Source organism: Oncorhynchus mykiss, chromosome 8, assembly GCF_013265735.2.
Source record: "Oncorhynchus mykiss isolate Arlee chromosome 8, USDA_OmykA_1.1, whole genome shotgun sequence".
NCBI classification, from domain to species: Eukaryota; Metazoa; Chordata; class Actinopteri; order Salmoniformes; family Salmonidae; genus Oncorhynchus; species Oncorhynchus mykiss.
In genome coordinates, this window is record NC_048572.1 from 70449604 (window position 1) to 70474133 (window position 24530).

The 24530-nt window shown below is 40.1% G+C and overlaps 3 protein-coding genes across 3 annotated transcripts in view; 2 read left to right on the forward strand and 1 right to left on the reverse strand.

Moving 5' to 3' along the window:
* The first annotated feature begins 1403 nt into the window (after positions 1-1403).
* Positions 1404-10931, forward strand: LOC110530454 (EF-hand calcium-binding domain-containing protein 14). Its single transcript, XM_021613521.2, has 9 exons — positions 1404-2190; positions 2307-2455; positions 2961-3106; positions 3341-3439; positions 5076-5186; positions 8580-8744; positions 9014-9140; positions 9255-9365; positions 9566-10931. The coding sequence occupies exons 1-9, from the start codon at positions 2015-2017 to the stop codon at positions 9742-9744; spliced, it is 1263 nt and encodes a 420-aa protein (XP_021469196.1). The 5' UTR covers positions 1404-2014; the 3' UTR covers positions 9745-10931.
* A 1859-nt stretch (positions 10932-12790) lies between these two features.
* LOC110530457 (zinc finger protein 830) lies at positions 12791-14012 on the reverse strand. Its single transcript, XM_021613533.2, has one exon. It carries the CDS (start codon positions 13920-13922, stop codon positions 12867-12869), a length of 1056 nt encoding a protein of 351 aa, XP_021469208.2. The 5' UTR covers positions 13923-14012; the 3' UTR covers positions 12791-12866.
* A 232-nt stretch (positions 14013-14244) lies between these two features.
* Positions 14245-24530, forward strand: part of LOC110530455 (ankyrin repeat domain-containing protein 13C) — a 29251-nt gene continuing 18965 nt past the window's right edge. The window contains exons 1-3 of the mRNA XM_021613522.2: positions 14245-15071; positions 15295-15336; positions 16267-16371. Of these exons, the coding sequence (XP_021469197.1) occupies positions 14663-15071; positions 15295-15336; positions 16267-16371 (556 nt within the window). The 5' untranslated portion in view covers positions 14245-14662. The remainder of the gene's footprint in view (positions 15072-15294; positions 15337-16266; positions 16372-24530) is intronic.

Below are 24530 nucleotides of genomic sequence, written 5' to 3' on the forward strand. Positions count from 1 at the left end.
GATTTTGCACCTGAGTTTCAAAATGAAGTAAGACACCTGAACACTGTATATGATGCCACTTTCCCCCCTAACTTGTTCCCTCTTGGTCTCCTGAATGTAAGATGCAGCTACAAAGCATTTTTGGAGAAGTCTGCATTGCTTTACGTATATTTTGTACACTGCCTGTGACTGTTGCTGGTGGCGAGAGAGCTTTCAGTAAGCTAAAACGAATTTTTAAAAATATTTGATGTCCACTATGTCCCAGGACAGGCTTTGCAGCCTTGCCATGCTTTCCTTTGAAAGTCAGTTAGCTAGAAAGCTGGACTTCAAAGACTTGATCAGTGACTTTGCTAGCAAGAAGGCTCGGAGCTGGGCTCTTGGTGAGTAAGACTGAGCAAGGGCCAGTGATAACTGTTAAATGGCATGGCTATGGATATTGGATCACTACACACATGATGCCCAAAGGCTGAGAACAAGACAGAACAAGATATATCTAAAAGTAATGGCTGGATTGCCATACAATTGGTTGTGCACAATCAAGACCCCAAGTGGGAGAAACCTATTGATTTGGTGACCACTTGACCTTTCCTCTAGCGCCATCATCAGGCCTTTTCATTTCCATTTCGCTTTCCATTTTCCATTTCCACTTTTACAGCTGCTTATTTTCTAGCTGGTATGTATACTAGATAGATACTAGATACTATAATAGTTCAAAAATCTGCTGCTGATTTTTATTATTTTGCTTGTTATATCATTCTATAGATGATAATGTTAATTTATTTTAATTGAAAAGGTTCATGTATATTTAAGTTATATTTATTTTAAGTTATACATTAATGTTAATAGAATTTTCCATAAAAATGACATTTAGACTGTAAAAGATGGCCTTTAGCACATTTCTTATAGAGGGTATCAGTCTTGCATCAAATAGTGAATTCCACTGCAGAATTTTGCATGCATGTCTGCACATTGTTATATTTTCACTGCTCACTGTCAGTAAATATCGTACAGTAAATCTTGGATTACAGGAGAGTTGCAAGCCTGCAAATGTAGAGTTATTTAAAGCTTTGATTTAGTTCTGGTGGTGTGGTTACAGCAATTGCGCAGGGTTGGTGTGGCCTGTGGTGGCGGGGCCCAATGTGATATATTTTCATGGGGCCCAAAATCCCTGGCGGTGCCCCTGACCATGGAAGTTCCAGTGTAATTAAATGTATGTTCAAAACCATATGTTTTCAAATCGTCAAATTCAATTTAAGAAATTGTTCAAGTCAGGGAATTTATTCACAGAGATGGTAGTCAATGTACAATATCTGGTATTTGTAGAGAGGATAATTTCATAATGTAAAGAAATTTAAGAACAATGAAAAATGTGCCACACCTGTTGGGGGCAGTATCAAAACATGGGAGTACAGAGAAGGGAATTCAACCAATCAGGTGCCAGTTTAGCGATGCCCTGTCAAGATGTTCACCATCAAAACAAGATTGTTTTATCCAGGTAGTGCGTCAGATCAATTTACGACTGCACAGAAATGTAAACCATTTTGGTAAGGTTTATATTATATTGGTCGTGGTACTAGAAGTGAGTTGATTTATAGTTTATACTGACTGTACACCATATTTTGCTGTGTAGTAACGTTATCTCGAAATCGCCATTTTAACTTGGTTGTGCGGCCGCTGTCAGGTAGCTAGCTCAGCTGGAACTGTAACGTTAGTTAGCTAACCGCTGGGTAACGTTAGCTCACTATTTCAGACGTTGACCTAGCTAGTACTACGAGTTTTCAAAATAGTATGCTACTATAATTGTCTAATATGCTTAGTTACCATACGTGATTGGCAGTTCGTTGTAGCTAGCCTGTTTTAAAGTTACAAAGTAAGCTAACTAGCCTAGTTGGCGGAACCAATCAGCTTATCAACACTAACGCTACTGGCTAACGTTAGCTAAAGGACGTTATTTACAACAACCAAACTGGACAAAACGTTGGATTTGGTCGGGTTTAAGTCGGGCTCAGCGGGTTCGCTGACCCCACAGAAGAAGATGAAGAAGAGGAAGGAGCTTAATGCATTGATCGGACTTGGGGACAGTAAAAGGAAGAAAACCAAGAAGGGGTCCGGCCACAGGCTCCTACGAACCGAGCCCCCAGACTCAGAATCCGAATCAAGTTCAGATGAAGAGGAATTCAGCAACCTTGGTACTGTCGCTGCTTTCGGGAAGTAAGTGATCAAACTTGTACTTAGTCTCAGTAAACCTGTAGAATTATGTTTATTAATGATGCATGAGTGTGACTGTAAAATATTAATGCAAACTATGTGTTTCTAATTAATCATAGGATAAGTTACGTGCAGTGTTGCAATGTCTGCTATCCCTTGATCCTGTTCATCATACTGGCTGCCTGTGTTATGGCTTGTGCCGGGCTGCTATGGATGCAGATTGCTCTGAAAGAAGACCTTGACTCCCTCAAAGAAAAGCTGCATACTAGTAAGCCATCAGATAAGACCTGTCATCTATTTTGTTTAACCTTATTAGCCAACTAGTCTAGCTAGCTGGCTGGCTCGCTAACTTTGTCATTTGAAACAGGCTCGCTACCATGAACAATTGTTTTATTTAACTAGGCAAGTCAGTTAAGAAACAATTCTTATTTACAATGACGGCCTAGGGACAGCCTTGTCGACATATTAGCTCGGGGATTCGATCTAGCAACCTTTCGGTTACTGGCCCAACGCTCTAACCACTAGTCTACCTACTAGCATGCTATCTGTCACCTGCCAACCTTCAGACACAGCCTTTTGGGTTAAATCAAGAATTCAGTTACAATTACAATTCAGTTACTCTTGTGGCTACACACTAACCCTAGTTTACCTTGTAATAAAGAGTAGGGTAACCTTTGCACAGCCATCACTTATTGCTGAGTTTTACAATCAAACAACCCAGTAACTGCAGTTTTAGTAAATTGTTATTCACTTGATGTATCTTCTCTCCACAGTGGAATCCAGCCAGAAAGTGTCATCACATGAAATACCAAAACTAAGTGAAGATCTGAAGATGAAACAGAGAAAGCTGGAGGATATTGAAAGTGGAGACAAGGGTCTGAACAAACTGTGGTCCAACCTTACGGAGATGAACAGAAAGGTAAAGTTGTTTTAGTGAAGGGAAAGTGTTATCCCATCCACCCCCGTTATGTACACACAAAAGTGTAATCATTCATGGCCATTCATATGCAACCTGCCACACCATGGCAGGTTGAATTGAGGTTGAGGTTAAGAATTCCAAACTTGGAAAAAGTGGGTGTCTCTAAGCTCAGCGTGAATGTGAAGTGAAATGTGTTTCCCAAGTGTAATTGAATGTTCTGCTCCATTCCATTAGATCAGTTTGCTGGACTCTGCAGTGAACCACCTAAAGGCCAACATCAAATCAGCCTCAGACTTGATCAACCTTCCAACTACAGTTGAAGAGCTCCAAAAGGTAAAACAGTTTTCAGATTAAGAAGTAGTGGACATACAGTGAGGCAAAAAAGTATTTAGTCAGCCACCAATTGTGCAAGTTCTCCCACTTAAAAAGATGAGAGGCCTGTAATTTTCATCATAGGTACACTTCAACTATGACAGACAAAATGAGGGGGAAAAAATCCAGAAAATCACATTGTAGGATTTTTAATGAATTTATTTGCAAATTATGGTGGAAAATAAGTATTTGTTCAATAACAAAAGTTTCTCAATACTTTGTTATATACCCTTTGTCATTGCCAACAGAGGTCAAATTTTGGCCCATTCCTCCATGCAGATCTCCTCTAGAGCAGTGATGTTTTGGGGCTGTTGCTGGGCAACACGGACTTTCAACTCCCTCCAAAGATTTTCTATGGGGTCGAGATCTGGAGACTGGCTAGGCCACTCCAGGACCTTGAAATGCTTCATACGAAGCCCGGGCGGTGTGTTTGGGATCATTGTCATGCTGAAAGACTCAGCCACGTTTCATCTTCAATGCCTTGCTGATGGAAGGAGGTTTTCACTCAAAATCGCACGATACATGGCCCCATTCATTCTTTCCTTTACACGGATCAGTCGTCCTGGTCCCTTTGCAGAAAAACAACCCCAAAGCATGATGTTTCCACCCCCATGCTTCACAGTAGGTATGGTGTTCTTTGGATGCAACTCAGCATTCTTTGTCCTCCAAACACGACAAGTTGAGTTTTTACCAAAAAGTTATATTTTGGTTTCATCTGGCCATATGACATTCTCCCAATCTTCTTCTGGATCATCCAAATGCTCTCTAGCAAACTTCAGACGGCCCTGGACATGTACTGGCTTAAGCAGGGGGACACGTCTGGCACTGCAGGATTTGAGTCCCTGGCGGCGTAGTGTGTTACTGATGGTAGGCTTTGTTACTTTGGTCCCAGCTCTCTGCAGGTCATTCACTAGGTCCCCCCGTGTGGTTCTGGGATTTTTGCTCACCGTTCTTGTGTTCATTTTGACCCCACGGGGTGAGATCTTGCGTGGAGCCCCAGATCGAGGGAGATTATCAGTGGTCTTGTATGTCTTCCATTTCCTAATAATTGCTCCAACAGTTGATTTCTTCAAACCAAGCTGCTTACCTATTGCAGATTCAGTCTTCCCAGCCTGGTGCAGGTCTACAATTTTGTTTCTGGTGTCTTTTGACAGCTCTTTGGTCTTGGCCATAGTGGAGTTTGGAGTGTGACTGTTTGAGGTTGTGGACAGGTGTCTTTTATACTGATAAGTTAAAAACAGGTGCCATTAATACAGGTAACGAGTAGAGGACAGAGGAGCCTCTTAAAGAAGAAGTTAAGGTCTGTGAGAGCCAGAAATCTTGCTTGTTTGTAGGTGACCAAATACTTATTTTCCACCATAATTTGCAAATAAATTCATAAAAAATCCTACAATGTGATTTTCTGGATTTTTTTTCTTCTCGTTTTGTCTGTTATAGTTGAAGTGTACCTATGATGAAAATTACAGGTCTCGTCTTTTTAAGTGGGAGAACTTGCACAATTGGTGGCTGACTAAATACTTTTTGCCCCACTGTATTTGTTTAGAATTACTGCCAATTTACCATTATTTGCGTCAAACACAAATGTTTTTTTTTGCAGAGTGTAGCTACAATCGGCAGCACGTTAACCAGTGTGCAACATGATGTCCAGACAATGCAGACAACCCTTGCGGACCAGAAGAAAGAAATGGATGATCTAAAGATGACTATGGTAAAGAAAATAGAAATACTAGCTTCCTTTACAGCCCATTTTCTTCAGCTTGTACCTGCACAGTTAGCGTTAGAGTACCAGTTAGTCGTGTCAGTGGCCAAATGCATGAGCTGCAGAATGATCTCAATGAGAGATTATACAACTTCTAGTTATGCAGCGATTTTAGTACCAAAATATTGTATTTTAATTCCATCACTTTAAATTTATATTAGGATATTGAATTTGAATGGAATATTTTTGCATTTACAATGTACAATTTAAATCATGAAATTCAGCAATTGAACTTTTATTTCCTGATTTTAAAACTGAATTTAATGAATATTGCATTCAGTGAATTTTTTACATGTACATTCAAATTCAATATTTATAAATTCAGTTTAAATATGGTAGATATTAGTCATTGTGTGAGCATCCAGTTTACAAATTATTATTTCAAGTTAATCAAAGTTTCATATATTCAACTTCTCAGATGTTTTCAAATGTAATTCTATATATTCAGATTCAAAACCAGAGACAACATCCTGGTACTTTGCCAGCCAGGAAAGGTAGAGGAGAACCGATAGAATCAAACTCTGTGGTAAATAGATGCTTCTGGCAGTTTCTGAAGCCAATGTGGCATGTTGAATTTATTTTCTAACTATGAATTTGGCTCTAGTGTTTTAACCGTTTTGGCTATAAGCTATTCTGACCCATTCCTAAAAGCTAAGACTCTGGAACATGGGTGTGCCTTCTGTTCCCTGCTTTGATGATCACAGACTGTGTAATACACATAATTTGGCCCCCATAAGAATATAGTTGAATAGCCCTTCTAAGGATAGCCTTTCCACTCCCTATTTAATCTAGCTCTTGTGACTGACTGGGATCGAACCAGGTCTCCTGCATGTCACAAGACTGTGTTAGCCCAGTAAGCTAAAGCCTATACTGGGGTCGTTCCACAAAATTAGAGCCTTTAGCATCCCTTTGAGTAAAAATTGTGCACCAATATAGAATTTTTAAAAGCCTGTAATATACAATGAAGTGCCTTTTTAATATACCAGTAGACCACATGGAGAATTTATTTAATCACATTTTTATATCAGTAAATGCTTACTAAAGTGCTAAAATTCTGTCCCTCCGTGCACCCTCTGACTTCTAAAGTGTCCTGCACAGCCTGTGATCATTATTTGGTATTTTATTAGGATCCCCATTAGCTGTTGCAAAAGCAGCAGCTACACTTCCTGGTGTTCAAATGAAACATGACATAATACAGAACAGATAAGTGGACAAGAACAGCTCAAGGCAGAACGACATATATATATTTTTTAAAGGCACACGTAGCCTACATATCAATGCATACACACAAATCTAGGTCAAATAGCGAAGAGGTGTTGTGCCGTGAGGTGTTGCTTTATCTGTTTTTTTTAAACCAGGTTTGCTGTTTATTTTAGCAATATAAAATGGAACGGAGTTCCATGCAATAATGGCTCTATAATACTGTATGCGTTCTTGAATTTGTTCTGGATTTGGGGACTGTGAAAAGACCTCTGGTGGCATGTCTGGTGGGGTAAGTGTGTGTGTCAGAGCTGTGTATAAGTTGACTATGCCAACAATTTGGGAATTTTCAACACAATGTTTCTTATACAAAGAAGTGATGCAGTCAACTCTTACATCGCTCGCACTCACCAACGAGCGTCTGCGTTGCCAAGGGCTAAAATAGAAGTCAGTTCTATTTGTGACGCAGATCGCGCTGCAAGTCCTGCCTCTCCCATCTCCTCATTGGTTTTAAGAAGCAGATACCCACGTGCCATCTCCTCATTGGTTATACACACGTGAATGACTGAAAGACGAATGAGGTCAGTGGCGGTAATGCACCTAATTTATGAAAGTTGCCAATCGCAATATAAAGTTGAGAAGAAAAACCCTAGAAGGAGGAGAGATGACCGTTTTATGTGTGGATTAATTGTCGGAGTAGAGGACCTTGTACATTTCAAGTAAAATAACAACTCAATGTTTATATCCCAGGACAAATTAGCTAGCAACCACAAGCTAGCTAAATAAAGCAAAGTAGCTAGCAAGTGCAAGCTAACTAGCTAAATTGCCATAAATGTTTAAGGCTTTTCGACCTGTCCTCAAATGAATGTAATTGGTTCAGAGTTTGATATTTTAACCTGCGTGTTGTGATTGCGTTTGGTGTGGGGGGACAAAATAAATGTATGCATGATGGCGCACGTGCGCAGCCAGTTTGGGTTCCGTTAGCCAAGAGAGGCTGACATGCATAATATTTATATCAGCTCTCTGATTGCAATGAAGAGCAAGATGTGCCACTCTGTTCTGGGCCAGCTGCAGCTTAACTAGCTATTTCCTTGCAGCACTGGACCATAAGACTGGACAATAATCAAGAATAGACAAAACTAGAGCCGGTGTGTGGAGTCAAAAAAACAGAGCATCTATTTATTACAGACGGACCTCTCACCCATCTTTACAACCATTGAATCTATATGTTTTGACCATGACCGTTTACAATCTAAGGTAACACCAAGTACTTAAGTCTCTTCAACTTGGTCAACAGCCACACCATTCATTACCAGATTCAACTGAGGTCTAGAACTTAAGCAATGATTTGTACAAAATTCAATGCTCTTAGTTTTAGAGATGTTCAGGACCAGTTTATTACTGGCCACCCATTCCAAAACAGACTGCAACTCTTTAAGGGTTTCAGCGACTTTATTAGTTGTGGTTGCTGATGCTTATGTGGTTGAGTCATCAGCATACATGAACACAGATGCTTTGTTCAGTGGCAAGTCATTGGTAGCCTATTGCGGACAGTCTGAGCACTGATGGAGGGATTGTGCGTTCCTGGTGTAACTCGGGCAGTTGTTGTTGCCATCCTGTACCTGTCCCGCAGGTGTGATGTTCGGATGTACTGATCCTGTGCAGGTGTTGTTACACGTGGTCTGGCACTGCAAGGATGATCAGCTGTCCATCCTGTCTCCCTGTAGCGCTGTCTTAGGCGTCTCACAGTATGGAAATGGCTATTTATTGCCCTGGCCATATCAGCAGTCCTCATACCTCCTTGCAGTATGCCTAAGGCACGTTCACGCAGATGAGCAGGGACCCTAGGTATCTTGTTGTTTTGTTTTTCAGAGTCAGTAGAAAGGCCTCTTTAGTATCCTATGTTTTCAGAACTGTACCTACTGTCTGTAAGCTGTTAGTGTCTTAATGACCTTTCCACAGGTGCATGTTCATTAATTATGGTTCATTGAACAAGCATGGGAAACAGTGTTTAAACCCTTTACAATGAAGATCTGTGAAGTTATTTGGATTTTTACGAAATATCTTTGAAAGAGGGTCCTGAAATAAGGATGTTTCTTTTTTTGCTGAGTTTATGCATGTTTTTATGTTGTATTGTTACAGGACGTAACTCACCTGAGAGAGGTTGTGAGCGAGGTTAACACGACCCAGACACTGTACCACGCATGGACCGGTGACCAGATCCACAGTCTCCACACCTCTGTGTCCAACCTCACTCAGAGGGTGTCTTTTATAGAGCAGGGCTCTGCCCAAACAACACAATTCAGTGTGAGTAATGGGTTGGAAGTGGGTCATGTTTCTGTCAAGGCACACAGAAGATAAGATACAGACTCGTAGAGTAGTATGTAGCAAGAGCTGCTTGACCCTCGGTGGCTATGTGCCTAGATAAGTTCTGTTGTTATTGTTCTAATGTCGAAATGCATTTTACATTGTAACATTCATGATTCCTAGTTACACACCAACAATTGTTATAATCACTTCATGCTAAAAAAAAGTAAAATAATATAAAACTAAAGGTATCTTTCAACCTATTTAAGGACCTTGTGGAGGTCGTTGAACCAGTGCCCGTCAGTGGAGATGCAACCGTACCAGTAAAGGACCCAGTTACAGAGCGAGACACCAATGCAGATGGAATTAACGCAGCAACTTCAGAAGCTACACATGGTATAATAAGATCAGACAGGAGCGCTTATTTGTCCATGACATTTTCATAAGAAATAAGTATAGTGAAGTACAATGTTACCTGTGGATGACTGTCCTGTTCTTTCTCCTCCACAGGTTCAAAGCCAACAAGACGTCCACGGTTTTTGACATCAAATCGCTCCAAGAGAGAGTCTGGAATAGAAAACTTTAAAACTGTGTCATTTCCTGGAGTTAACTCTTTGAAAGGTATTGGATAAACGTTTAGTTATGAAGTTTCATATCTGTGATCATACATCAAAATCTTAGTCATATACAGAGTATCCTGCATCTACAATTAAGGAGAAATGCAGATATGAATCTCTGATTGACAGTGTGCTTGAGCAAGGAATGCGTACATTTTAATTTGTGGCCAATGAACAATTACCTGAAACTTCTACTTCTACTAGATCTCAATGAGCTCTTTGAGCACACAGGGACCGACCCCACCTCTCAGGGAATGTCTTACCAAGTCCTGAGGAAACTCTTTGACACCGCAACACCAGACCACCGTAGCCTGGAACGCTACGACAAAGACGGGGACCAGAGGTTCTCACTGGCTGAACTAAAAGCTGCTGCAGGTCTGTGAGAAGAACTGGCTGAGGCTGCAGAGCACAGTATTGAACAGGGAGAGGTCATCTCTGTTGTTTGTGTATGTGCCTCACAGTAATGATGGCTGCACTTTTATTGAACTGAGTATTTAATAACAAGCTGAATGTGGAACAGTGGAACTGGCATGCTCCCCTACACACTTAAGCTACAGTCAGCTACCCAGATAGGTTTGTTTCTTATTATTTGGCAAAACAGTTTACAAAATGTACATTTCCGAAATCACATTTTTTGATTGATGACAAGTGAAGTTGATGTGAAATGAATGGTTGAATAGGGACATCATGACTTAACCAAAATATAACTTATCAGAATCTAGTACCTACCACAAACTTTCCCATTTAGGTAAGTTCAGTTAGTCTTTGCTTATTGCTTGTTTTGTTTAGTGTCTTGAGTTATTTTCTGCATTTTATTGTAACACCGAGACTAAACGTATCCTTAACCCATTTTTTATTAAGTCTGCAAAATTCTAAGGGCTATAAACATGCTCTTTTAACTAGTTTGAGTCACCTTGAAATATTAACTCCTGAAGCATATGTAGAAATAATACAATGTTAATGGATTCATACAAGTGGAGTGTTAGCTTCAATTTGCTGTATATTAGTGTTGTGTGTAGTACAGATGAAGAGACAGAAGTAGGCACCCCTGGTTGTGATAATGTAACAGGTAGTTATAGAAGCACTGATCTCTCTCAACTTAACCTTGTTCTTTTGTGTGGGCCGTTACATTCTAAAATGCAAATGTACAAATCAGGACATGTCTACTCACTCAACACTGTTGTATTATGTAAATATGGTAGACTTTTTAATATGGCATCCTGTAAGATTGACCTGTTTGGGGGGGGGCTGCATAGAGGTCTGTAGAAAATCCTCAGCATAGTACTTTAATGGAAATGATTGTATTAAGTTGTGCTTTGCATGTTGCTAATAATATAACTGTCTAATGTATCGATTTTAACATAGAGGACTGTTTGAGGGTAATTTGGCTCTGCAGGATAATCGGGTGGAGTTCTGGAACAAAAAATTAGGGCAAACAGATTTAGAATTGCCATTTTGGTTTCCGACAGGAATATTGTTCCTATAAAGCTATGTGCTTTGGGGATACTGTGGGGATTTTATGAACGTGTTGTGTGAGCACTAATTAAAGTGAAAATGTGGATTACAAGGATTTGACAATCTATTTAGTTTCCATACTTTCAAATGTTAGTATTCTAGTGAAGGTTATTTATAAAGGACTGTTGTTTTTGTTTTGGAATAATGTGTATCATGTAGGCCCACCAGTATGCTCCAAGGTTCCGATAATGACGACCATACACCATAAACGGCATAAACGGTTTGTTTGTGCATTTGGTCTCAGCTGTGATTGTATATTCATTGTGCAACCACAGCAGACACTAAGTTGGTGTGCATTTAACCATGGGGTTGATTTGTGTTGAGGGCTCCAGAAATGAGAATTGAGGATTTGGCTCCCAACATTTTTTTTAATAAGTGCTGATAGTACAGTATTTCATACGCATGGTGCTTTCTGCATGTGTGTAACATTAGAAAAACAGCATTTACCACAAGAGCAAGTTTTATATACAGTACCAGTAAAGGTTGGACACCTACTTTTAATTTTTTACTATTTTCTACAATGTAGAATAATAGTGCAAACTATGAAATAACACACAATCATGTAATAATCAAAAGTTTAAACAAATGAAGGTATATTTCATATTTGAGATTCTTCAAACTAGCCACCCTTCACCTTGATGACAGCTTTAAACACTCTTGGCATTCTCTCAACCAGTTTCATGAGGAATGCTTTTCCAACATATGCTGGGCACTTGTTGGCTGCTTTTCCTTCACTCTGCGGTTCAACTCATCCCAAACCATATTAATTGGGTTGAGGCCAGGTCATCTGATGTATCACTCTTCTTCTTGGTCAAATAGCCCTTACACAGCCTGGAGGTGTGCTTTGCGTGAATGTCCTGTTGAAAAACAAATGATAGTCCCACTAAGCACAAACCAGATGGGATGGCGTATTGCTGCAGAATGCTGTGGTAGGCATGCTGGTTAAGTGTGACTTATTCTAAATAAATCAAGGACAGTGTCACCAGAAAAGCACCATCACACCTCCATGCTTCACGGTGGGAACTACACATGCAGAGATCATCCGATAACCTGCTCTGCGTCTCACAAAGACACGGTGGTTGGAACCAAAAATCTAATTTGGATTTATCAGACCAAAGGACAGTGCCTTAAATTCCAAAGATTGACTTACCTTCATGTCTTAAAGTAATGATGGACTGTTGTTTCTCTTTACTTATTTGAGCTGTTCTTGCCATACTATGGAATTGGTATTTTACCAAATAGGGCTATCTTCTGTATACCACCGCTGCCTTGTCACAACACAACTGATTGTCTCAAACGCATTAAAGAAAGAAGTTATACAAATTAACTTTTAACAAGGCACAGCTGTTAATTGAAATGCATTCCAGCTGATTACCTCATGAAGCTGGTTGAGAGAGTGCCAAGAGTGTGCAACGCTGACAGTCAAGGCAAAGGATGGCTACTTTGAATCTCAAATATACAAGGAGAGTGATGGAGTGCTACATCAGATGACCTGGCCTCCACAATCACCCGACCTCAACCCAATGAGTTGGACCGCAGAGTGAAGGAAAAGCAGCCAACAAGTGCTCAGAATATGTGGGAACTCCTTCAAGACTGTTGGAAAAGCATTCCTCATGAAGATGGTTGAGAGTGCAAAGCTGTCAACAAGGAATGGGTAGCTACTTTGAAGAATCTCAAATATAAAATCTATTTTGACTTGGTTACCGCATGATTCCATGTGTTATTTCATAGGTTGGATGTCTTCACTATTATTCTACAATGTAGAAAATAGTAAAAAAAAATAAAGAAAAACCCTTGAATGAATAGCTGTGTCCAAACATTTGACTGGTACTATAGACATAACTGTACAAGACAACACTTAGACATTCAAAATCCTCAACAAAGGTTTGTCATTGACAGAGGAAAGAAGCTGGCTCCTTTGCAACTTTGCAATTTTATTTACAATCTGGAGAAACATTGACCCTATTCGGTTCAAAAGGACCCAGCAATTTTAAGCAAGGGCCCCTTTAGCCCTCCAGTCTCTTGACAGCAAGTGGAGCAGCTCTTCTTCATCCTCCTCATCGCTTCCCCGGGAGTCTTCCTGGTCTTCGGTCTTCTCCTTCACAACCTTCTTCACCACATCTTGCTTATCTCTCAATACCTCAACCCTCCGGTAACATTCGATTTGCTCATCGATTTCATCAATCTGACGCTCAAAACGTCCCTCCTCGTCATCCTCGGCTACAATGGCCTCTGATTTAGTGTTCACCTGCCGCATTTCCTTTTGGAACTCTTCCCACTCCTTATCCATTTGATCTTTTGGAGCGTCAACATTGCGGACTTTGGCATCTCTCACTGGGTCGTCAAAGAAGCCTTCTGGTAGTGCTTCAGGTGTATTTTCCTTCTTCTCCACACTCTTCTCAGTTTCATCTGGTTTGAGGATAGACCCGGAATGAGAGGCAGCTGGGACAGCTGGAATGGTGCCGTTGTCAAAGAAATCAGCTGGGAGTCCTGGGGCAGGTGTCCCCTTCTGCACACCCGAGCTGGAGGCTGCCCCTAGGTCAGAAGAGTCACCAGCCTCCTCTTCGTCTTCATTATAGACTCCGGCCAGAAGACTCAGTCCAGTAGATGTTTTTTTCAAAATTCCAGTTAGTTTCTTCGGCCCAGGCGGAGCAGGTTTCGCAAAGAAAACATCAGGCAACCCTGACGACGTAGATGCCTGCTCGTTACCTGCCACAGGTTTAGACTTTTTCCCATTCGTGTCTTCAGAATCCAATGCTTTCCTTTTCAGCGGGGGCTGGGGTCCGTGACCTGTTGAACTTTGTTTAGACCCCTTGAGCTCGGCAACCTTCTCCTTATGCTGTTTTCCAAGAACGTGAGTCTGCCACAATATTTCATTCTTTACCCGCTCGTTGCAGAGTACGCAGCTAAGATGATCGAGACTGTTGTACTTGGCATAAGGGGATTCGACACGCTTCTTATCTATCGTTTGCTTTTGTTTCTCTCTCATCAACCGACGCAGTTCATCTTGATGAATCACTTTCTTCTGCTTATTCTTTGGAGGCATTATTTATTTGCGTTCCAAAACAAAATTTCTGAAAGCTTGGCAAACAACAAAAATATGGCGCGTGTAGATGACGTATGTTAATTCAAGACCCCTAGTAGGCGTCGAAAAAATTGCCAGAATCATGTTTGAGAACAAATTCTGTAAATTATATCTTATGCTGGTGCTTTTAAATTGTATATATATCATCATGAGTTTACTACAATATATTTTGTGTGCGTTAAATATTTATTTGGTGTTTCTAAAAAATAAAAGATGCTGTTCAACTAATTATCGCGATATCTAAGGAATGTGGTTTTGATGCTTTTTATTCTCGCGAGATACTAAGCGGAAGATGGTAGATGGTCTTTTCACCACTGAGGAATTAAGAACGCTTTTCAATCGGAAGGTTTCTAATCTTGCGAGCAAACGTTAGCAAGCAAACTACCGCACTGCAAGATGCAATTGGGACATTTTGAAACGAATTTTATCAAGGATGTCGCCGAATAATTTGGTATTTTCATTCTTAATCGTGTGTTAACGATCTTGAGAGTATCTTTTCCAGTTGTTTTGTTTTTACGTGTGTGTTGTTTCTGTTGTAACACCCACATCCATTATATGGTTGAAAAACTGCAATCTAGCTAGGTTAGGCAAATAGATAGCTATTAAGGTAGCTATTGCAGCTGTCATTGACAACCATAGTCAACATAATACAATATTCATCTGAAGTAGCTAGTCTCCTTGCTGGCTAGTAACGTTAAATCATGACAGGGGAAAAGATTCGCACATTGCGGAAAGACCATAACAACAAGCCTAGTAAGGATGGGTCTATAACGTTAATGGAAACATTTGATGAATCTACAAATGGAACAATAACCTCTCCAACCCCCAACGGTACCGCCATCACGTACAAATCAAACAAGAACCATAACAAGACGGTGAAACCTATGGCACTGCAGCAGCAGCTATCGAATATCAATGCAAACAATACCAATGCCAATCAATCAGTTGGTACTATCATCGATGACTATAACAAGAATCCCATCATTCTAACCAATGGTAATGAGGACTTGAATTTGGAATTCCCTGTTCACGAATGTGTGTTCAGAGGAGATGTGCGTCGCTTGTCCTCACTCATTCGGACCCAGAACATCTCCCAGAAAGATGTGCATGGTGAGTGTGCATGGTAACCCGAATTTAGTACATGGAATAGGAAACCGTATAGGTTATCACTTCTAGTTTTGTATCCATTGCATTTTAGCTGGCACTTTTTTTGACTAACATAGTCAGTACTTGCTTACTAGCTGTGTTGAGTTAAACATAAACATTGTCCATGTGCACCTGCACTAGCTGTGACATCAATAATTTCATAACTGGTCATTCTCTCTCTTTCTAGGAAACACACCTCTTCACGTAGCTGTGATGATGGGTCACAAAGGTAAGGGCTTTGACTTCTGGTAATCAAGAATATCTGATATGGAGAATAACAGATACATAGACCTATTTGAATAGGACCGAGACATGCAAACAACTGTTTCCCATTTGGAGCAGACTGACTTGTACTTCTGTACTACTTTCCTCTAAACTACTACATGACACCAGAGTTTGACAGGATTTTTTGGCCCATACTCTCATCTCTGGCCTAATGCCACATTCAAAACAACTGGGAACTCTGAAATCTACGACTTAAATGTGTTCAAGACAACTAGGAGCTAGGAAAAAAACAAGCTCAGACTGTGTAAAAATGTATTTGAACGGTCAACCAACTCGGAATTTCAAGTCGGATACTCTGGCATCTTTTTAGAGGTCTGACCTGAAGATCACTGACGTCATGATTTGACCTATTTTTTTCTGAGTTCCCAGTTAGCTCGAAAGCACCATAAGCCTAAGACCAGGAAATGACACAGAAGATGTGCCATGTTGCAGGGCATTATGCCCCACCTCTGGCATGTCTCCAAGTCATCCTACCAGCCATGTTTTTTTGCCATTCACATAACATAATCAACATGTTCTCCAGCTCTCCTCTAGTAAATCCTCCATGTGGATTTCTTCTGGGATAAATTCCTGTCCTACTGTACTGAGATCATCCTGTCTGATCTCTGCAGACTGCAGTGTGTTACATAGTCTAGTAGTCTCATAGTAGTGGCTGGTCCCATATCGAACGCCCTTCTGGTCAGTAGACGTCTTGTTACTTGACCCAATATACTGTTATCGTCATTAACTACAGAAATGAGTGTTCAATGTCCAAGTATAAAGACCATGGAGACAGGTGATTGACTTAGATTTGAAAAAAAAAACAATTCATCTAAAAGTAGCTTGATGATGTTTGATCAATTGTGATGTTTGTGTGTTTGTTTGTTTGCTGCAGAGTGTGCCCTCCTACTCCTGGCCCATAATGCCCCTGTGAAGGTGAAGAATGCCCAGGGCTGGAGCCCCCTGGCAGAGGCCATCAGCTATGGAGACCGACAGATGAGTAAGGATCTGGGGTATTTTCTATCCAAAGCTGGCTATATATTGACATCACTTTCATATATGTGCAATCGATAGACCTACCTAGTATTAAGCCATTAGACTACATCTGAGCCACTTCAATATTTGTATCTATTAGGCCTATATGCTACTATTACCTGAATGCTCACGCATTAAACTTTAGTCTAACCAATAACCTAAAAATAACCTATTAGGTCAATGGAAATGTGGCTTAACTTGTAGCCTAGGCTACTTAATGTTTATTTAATTGTAGAATATCTATTGGCATTCTTTATTCTCAATTTCTACCTGCCATAGGCTACAATTCATGATTTGTTGAGCAATTCCGAAAACCATTGTCATTATATCCTATTTTTAGGTCACGTTGATATAGCGAAGGTGGCATTGAGCGACTTTAATTATTTTTCACAGTTGACACAAACTGAAGAAATGCAGAATGTACATAACCAACATTGCATACACAATACACTTAAAATACATAACGCATGGCAAACCTAATTATACAAACACTTAAATACATAATAGGCTACAGAACCTTTTTGATGGGAAAACAGTGTAAAAAATATACAGTACCAGTCAAAAGTTTAGACACACCTACTCATTCAAGGGGCTTTCTTTATTTTTTTACATTGTAGAATAATAGTGAAGACATCAACTATAAAATAACACATATGGAATCATGTAGTAACCAAAAAAGTGTTAAACAAATATATTTATTATTTGAGATTCTTCAAAGTAGCCACCCTTTGCCTTGATGACAGCTTTTCACACTCTTGGCATTCTGTCAACCAGCTTCACTTGGAATGCTTTCCCAAAAGTATTGACGGAGTTCCCACATATGCTGAGCACATGTTGGCTGCTTTTTCTTCACTCTGCTGTCCAACTCATCCCAAACCATCTCAGTTGGGTTGAGATCGGGTCATCTGATGCAGCACTCCACCACACTCCTCCTTGGTCAAATAGTTCATACACAGCCTGGAGGTGTGTTTTGGGTCATTGTCCTGGTGAAAAACAAATGATAGTCCCACTAAGCACAAACCAGATTGGATTGCGTATCACTGCAGAATGCTGTGATAGCCATGCTGGTTAAGTGTCACCAGAAAATAACCACATTTGGACTCATCAGACCAAAGGAAAGATTTCCACCGGTCTAATTTCATATTTCTTAGCCCAAGCAGGTCTCTTCTTATTGGTGTCCTGTAGTAGTGATTTTTTTTGCAGCAATTTGACCACAAAGGCCTGATTTCTCATAGTCTCCTCTGAACAGTTGATGTTGAGATGTCTGTTACTTGAATCCTGAAGCATTTATTTGGGCTGCAATTTCTAAGGTTGGTAACTCTAATGAACTTATCCTCTGCAGCAGAGGTAATTCTGGCTCTTCCTTTCCTGTGGCGGTCCTCATGAGAGTCAGTTGATGGTTTTTGCAACTGCACTTGAATAATCTTTCAAAGTTCTTTTAAATGTTCCTTATTGACTGACCTTCATGTCTTAAAGTAATGATCAACTGTCGTTTCTTTGCTTATTTGAGCTGTTCTTGCCATATTATGGACTTGGTCTTTTACCAAATAGGGCTATCTTCTGTATACCACCCCTACCTTGTCACAACACAACTCATTTGTTCAAACGCATTAAGAAGGAAAGAAATTCCACAATTGAACTTTTAACAAGTCACACCTGTTAATTGAAATGAGGTGATTACCTGAAGAAGCTGGTTGAGAGAATGCCAAGAGTGTGCAAAGGGTTGCTATACTGAAGAATCTCAAATAAACAATATATTAAGATATGTTTCACACTTTTTTGGTTACTGCATGATTCCTTGTGTTTTTTCATAGTTCGATGTCTTCAATTTTATTCTACGATGTAGAAAAGAGTAAAAATAAACCCCTTAAATGCGTAGGTGTGTCCAAACTTTTGACTGGTGCTGTTTGCATATATATATATATAATATTATTATATTTATTTTTAATATATTTATTTTTAAACTTTGAATATATTATAGAGCTACATTATGCTTTTATCCTATATATTCTGGAATAATTTTCAGCACGGGACATCCTGTAACGACCAGTGGTGTAAAGTACTTAAGTAGTACTTTTAAGTATTTTTACTTAAGTACTTTTGGGGGGTATCTGTACTTTACTATTTATATTTTTGACTACTTTTACTTCCCTACATTGCTGAAGAAAATAAAGTACTTTACTGAATATTTTTTCCTTGACACCCAAAAGTATTGTTACATTTTTTATGTTTAGCATCACAGGAAAATGTTCCAATTCATGCACTTATGGCTGCCTCTGATCTGGTGGACTCACTAAACACATGCTTCATTTGTAATTGATGTCTGAGTGTTGGAATGTGCCCCTGGCGATCAGTGAATGAATAAATAAATAATGAAACTGTGTCATTTTATTTGCTTAAAATAAGCAATTTGAAATTATTTATACTTTTGATACATAATCCTCTTAAGGATTAACCCCCTTTTTTTCAAATTTCGCCCATAATATCATACCCAAATCTAACGGCCTGTAGCTCAGGCCCTGAAGCAAGGTTCTGCATATTCTTAATACCATTTGAAAGGAAACAATTTGAAGTTTATGGAAATGTGAAAGGAATGTAGGAGAATATAACACAATAGATCTGATAAAAGATAATACAAAGGAAAAAACCAACCGTTCTTTTGTATTTTTTGTACCGTCTTTGAAGTGCAGGAGAAAGGCCATAATGTATTACTCCAGCCCAGGTGCAATTTAGATTTTGGCCCCTAGATGGCACCAGTGTATGTGCACAGTTTTAGACTGATCCAATGAAACATTGTATTTCTGTTCAAAAGTTTGTATCAAGACTGCCCAAATGTGCCTAATTTGTTTATTAATAACTTCATGTTCAAAATTGTGCACTCTCCTCAAACAATAGCATGGTATTCTTTCACTGTAATAGCTACTGTAAATTGGAAAGTGCAGTTAGATTAACAAGACTTTAAGCTTTCTGACAATATCAGATATGTCTATGTCCTGGGAAATTTTTATGTTACTTACAACCTCATGCTCGCATTAGCCTACGTTAACTCAACCGTCCCGTGGAAGGGACACCGATCCCAAAGAAGTTTTAAGTATATTTAAAACCAAATATTTTTAGACTTACTCAAGTAGTATTTTCGCGGTAGACTTTCACTTTTAAGTTAGTTATTTTCAATTAAGGCATCGTTACTCTTTTACTCAATGGGTACTTTTTCCACCACTGGTAATGACACAGTTCCGTTTTACTTTGTATATACAGCATGGTGTTTAGGGACATGGTTTTGACGTCTTTGGTTGTTATCTTTATGATGCGTCATTCAAACACATATAAGCCTAAATTCCATCACTATCGGGAAACCGGGTCCTGTTAGGCTGTAGACTGACCGATTGCTCTCTGGTGCTGTTTTGGGGTTGGGTTCTAGGCTGGCCCAGCTAGCCAGCCAAAGCCATGCTGGGGATTTTCTCTGCACGCTCGGTCTGCATCCAGACGTCCTGGAACCCAGCCTGGCCCAGGGCTTAGTGTGACTGAAGGGGCACTGAGCAGCTCTACAGCTGGCTGGCTCCCTGGCTCTCTGTCTGTTCACTTTAATGCCCATGCTTCTAATGCATTTAACACAGCACTGTAAACTAGAGGTCTTAATATAGGTTACATTTTATTTGTGTTGATTATGTGGATTTGTTAGGAATACTAGTTAAGTGAAGAGTCTGTTTTTTTTTAATGGTGAGAGTATCGTAGAGGGATGAATGGGCTTCACTAGCTCGCTCAGTTTTTTTCTGTTTAATGCCTTGTTAGCAAAATTTTTTTAACTGCATAACACTATTATAAATAGGCTAGTTTAAATAGGCTAGTTTATAAAACATTCCATGCAAGTAATTGTGAAGTAATTGTGAAGGTTAGGCAAAACATATATATATATTTTTTTATATATCAAAATATATTACAAATCTTTATTTCCCTTCAATTAAATTCCCTGTTATATGTTGACCAGGTTAGAGCTATGACCCTGTCATCCCAGCATGTATTAGTATGCGTCTCCAGTCCTGCAGTAGGGATGCTTTGGCAGACTGGGGACAGAGGTCAGGCATGGGAAGGTCAGATCGCAGTGGGCAGGGAGGAGACAGCAGCTTGGCTCCATCCACACAGTACACCAAGGACACGCAAAGGCAGCCAAACTCTAGCCAGTGACTGTGGCAGTACTACTAGTGGTAAAATGAAAAGTTTTTAAAGATTTATTAGTCGTACGTACTGTGCCTTCGGGAAGTATTCAGACTTTCCACATTTTGTTAGGTTACAGCCTTATTCTAAAACTGATTAAATCATTTTTTTCTCCCGCATCAATCTACACACAATACCCCATAATGACAAAGCAAAAACTGTTTTTTAGACATTTTAGCTAATTTATTTTTATAAATTTATAAAACGGAAATATCACATTCACATAAGTATTCAGACCCTTTACTCGGTAGTTTGTTGAAGCACGTTTGGCAGCGATTATAACCTTGAGTCTTCTTGGGTATGACGCTACATTCTTGGCACACCTTTATCTGGGGAGTTTCTCCCATTCTTCTCTGCAGATCCTCTCAAGCTCTGTCAGGTTGGATGGGGAGTGTTGCTACAAAGATAGTTTCAAGTTTCTCCAGAGATGTTAGATCAGTTTCAAGTCCGGGCACTGGCTGGGCCACTCAAGGACATTCTGAGACTTGTCCCGAAGCCACTCCTGCGTTGTCTTGGCTGTGTGCTAAGGGTCATTGTACTGTTGGAAAGTGAACCATATCCCCAGTCTGAGGTCTTGAGTACTCTGGAGCAGGTTTTCATGAATGGTCTCTCTGTACTTTGCGCCATTCATCTTTGCTTCGATTCTGACTAGTCTCCCAGTCCCTGCCGCTGAAAAACATCCCCACAGCATGATGCTGCCACCACCATGCTTCACCGTAGGAATGGCGCCAGGTTTCCTTCGGTTGTGACCCTTGGCATTCAGGCCAAAGAGTTCAATCTTGGTTTCATCAGACCAGACAATCTTGTTTCTCATGGTCTGAGAGTCTTTAGGTGACTTTTGGCCAACTCCAAGCGGGCTGTCATGTGCCTTTTACTGAGGAGCGGCTTCCGTCTGGCCACTCTACCCATAAAGGCCTTGGTTGACCAAGGCCCTTATCCCCCGATTGTTCAGTTTTGCCGGGCGGCCAGCTCTAGCAAGAGTCTTGGTGGTTCCAAACTTCTTCCATTTAAGAATGATGGAGGCCACTGTGTTCTTGGGGACCTTAAATGCTGCAGACATTTTTTGGTACCCTTCCCCAGATCTCTGCCTCATCACAATCCTGTCTCAGAGCTCTATGGACAATTCCTTCGACATCATGGCTTGGTTTTTGCTCTGACATGCACTGTCAACTGTGGGACCTTTATATAGACAGGTTTGTGCCTTTCCAAATCATGTCCAATCAGTTGAATTTACCACAGGTGGACTCCAAGTTGTAGAAACATCTCAAGGATGATCAATGGTCACAGGATGCACCTGATCCCAATTTCGAGTCTCATAGCAAAGGGTCTGAATACTTATGTAAAGAAGCTATTTCTGTTTTATTTTTAACACATTTACAAACTTCTAAAAATTTCAAAAAACGTATTTTCGCTTTGTCATTATGGGGTATTGTGTTTTGATTTTTTTAATATTGTTAATCCATTTTAGAATAAGGCTGTAACGTAACAAAATGTGGAAAAGGTCAAGGGGTCTGAATACTTTCCAAAGGCACTGTATGTACGGGATACGCATAGGATACATCGTCCAACAAAATGCTTACTTGCAGGCTCCTTCTCGACAATGCAACAACAATAAGAAATAGCAACAACAACAAAAAAGAATACTAGGGCTTATTATTATACTGTACAAAAATATAAACGCAACATGTAAAGTGTTGGTCCCATGTTTCATGTTTCAGATCCCAAGCATCTTCCCATATGCACAAAAAGCGTATTTCTCTAAAATTTTGTGCACAAATTTGTTTACATCCCTGTTAGTGAGAATTTCTCCTTTGCCAAGATAATCCATCCACCTGACAGGTGTGACATATCAAGAAGCTGATTAAACTGTGTGATCTTTACACAAGTGCTGGGGACAACAAAAGGCCACTCTAAAATGTGCAGTTTTGTCACACAACGCAATGCCACATATGTCTCAACTTTTGAGGGATCGTGCACTTGGCATGCTGACTGCAGGAATGTCCACCAGAGCTGTTGCCAGATAATTTGAATGTACATGTCTCTACTATAAGACGCCTCCAATGTCGTTTTTAAGAGACTATGGCAGAATTTCCAACCGCAGACCACGTGTAACCACGCCAGCCCAGGACCTCCACATCAAGCTTCTTTACTTACGGGATCATCTGCGACCAGCCATCCGGACAGCTGATGAGACTGAGGAGTATTTCTGCCTGTAATAAAACCCTTTTGTGGGGATATTTTATATTTTTTATTGGCTGGGCCTAAGACCACCTATGGCTGTGCTGCTGCCCAGTCATGTGAAATCCATAGATTAGGGCCTAATTAATGTATTTCAATTCATTGATTTCCTTATATGGACTGTAACTCAGTAAAATCATTGAAATTGTTGCGATTTGTTCAGTGTAAGAGTCAGCTGCAGAAAGAGAGTGATGGGTCATTACACGAAAGGAGTGCCTTTTGGTTTAACTTGGTGGGAAAAGATGTTCTCACATAATTCTAACATTCTGTCAGAAAGAGCACGTGTTCAACTTAATAAAAACATCTCAAGAGGTTACATAAAACTTGACTATAGTAAGTGTCTAAGTACCAAATAAAGTAACAGGGTTGACCATTTCATCTTAAATCAGCAATCTGTCCCCTTGTGACAGGAGGAATGGAAGCTTGTTGTGTGCAACAGGGAGGGGCAATTGAATGCAAGCTTCACTTTAAAAAAAATATATAAAAAAATACATTTCTAGCCTGTCTATCTATGGGCAACAGAGTTGATATGTTATGCTCGACCTGCTCAGTTCTCCAACACACTGATCAAGGTTACTGGATAGAAGATAGAGATATCACTCCAATTATAATTTGCAATTATCACTCCAATTTATAATTTGCAAGATAGCACACTTTTTGAAATCCATCCAGAAACTCATTAGGGGAGATGTATCACTGAAGTTCAGCATTTATTTAACTGTGCAGTGTGTAAGGTGACTCATGTCATAGGCAGCCTCCCCTTTGTACTCTGCTGCACCACAGAGCCACAGTCTGGATTTGCTGGCTGCATCAGTGTTTGAGCAACTGCCCCTAAAAAATAACTTTTCATTTAGAAAACAGCCTATGTGGCATCGATATGAGTCAAACATATACAGTGGGGCAAAAAAGTATTTAGTCAGCCACCAATTGTGCAAGTTCTCCCACTTAAAAAGAGAGAGGCCTGTAATTTTCATCATTAGGTACACTTCAACTATGACAGACAAAATAAGAAAAAAAATCACATTGTAGGATTTTTAATGAATTCATTTGCAAATTATGGTGGAAAATAAGTATTTGGTCAATAACAAAAGTTTATCTCAATACTTTGTTATATACCCTTTGTTGGCAATGACAGAGGTCAAACGTTTTCTGTACGTCTTCACAAGGTTTTTACACACTGTTGCTGGTATTTTGGCCCATTCCTCCATGCAGATCTCCTCTAGAGCAGTGATGTTTTGGGGCTGTTGCTTTGCAACATGGACTTTCAACTCCCTCCAAAGATTTTCTATGGGGTTGAGATCTGGAGACTGGCTAGGCCACTCCAGGACCTTGAAATGCTTCTTACGAAGCCACTCCTTCGTTGCCCGGGCGGTGTGTTTGGGATCATTGTCATGCTGAAAGACCCAGCCGTGTTTCATCTTCAATGCCCTTGCTGATGGAAGGAGGTTTTCACTCAAAATCTCACGATACATGGCCCCATTCATTTTTTCCTTTACACGGATCTTTGTCCTCCAAACACGACGAGTTGAGTTTTTACCAAAAAGTTATATTTTGGTTTCATCTGACCATATGACATTCTCCCAATCTTCTTCTGGATCATCCAAATGCTCTCTAGCAAACTTCAGACGGCCCTGGACATGTACTGGCTTAAGCAGGGGGACACGTCTGGCA

Bases quoted from the DNA above. Each gene is read 5' to 3' on its own strand.
- LOC110530457 (XM_021613533.2), bottom strand. From the start codon at position 13,922: ATGCCTCCAAAGAATAAGCAGAAGAAAGTGATTCATCAAGATGAACTG.
- LOC110530454 (XM_021613521.2), top strand. From the start codon at position 2,015: ATGAAGAAGAGGAAGGAGCTTAATGCATTGATCGGACTTGGGGACAGT. The intron at 3,107-3,340 runs GTAAAGTTGTTT...CCATTCCATTAG, and splicing joins TTACGGAGATGAACAGAAAG to ATCAGTTTGCTGGACTCTGC. The intron at 5,187-8,579 runs GTAAAGAAAATA...GTATTGTTACAG, and splicing joins ATGATCTAAAGATGACTATG to GACGTAACTCACCTGAGAGA.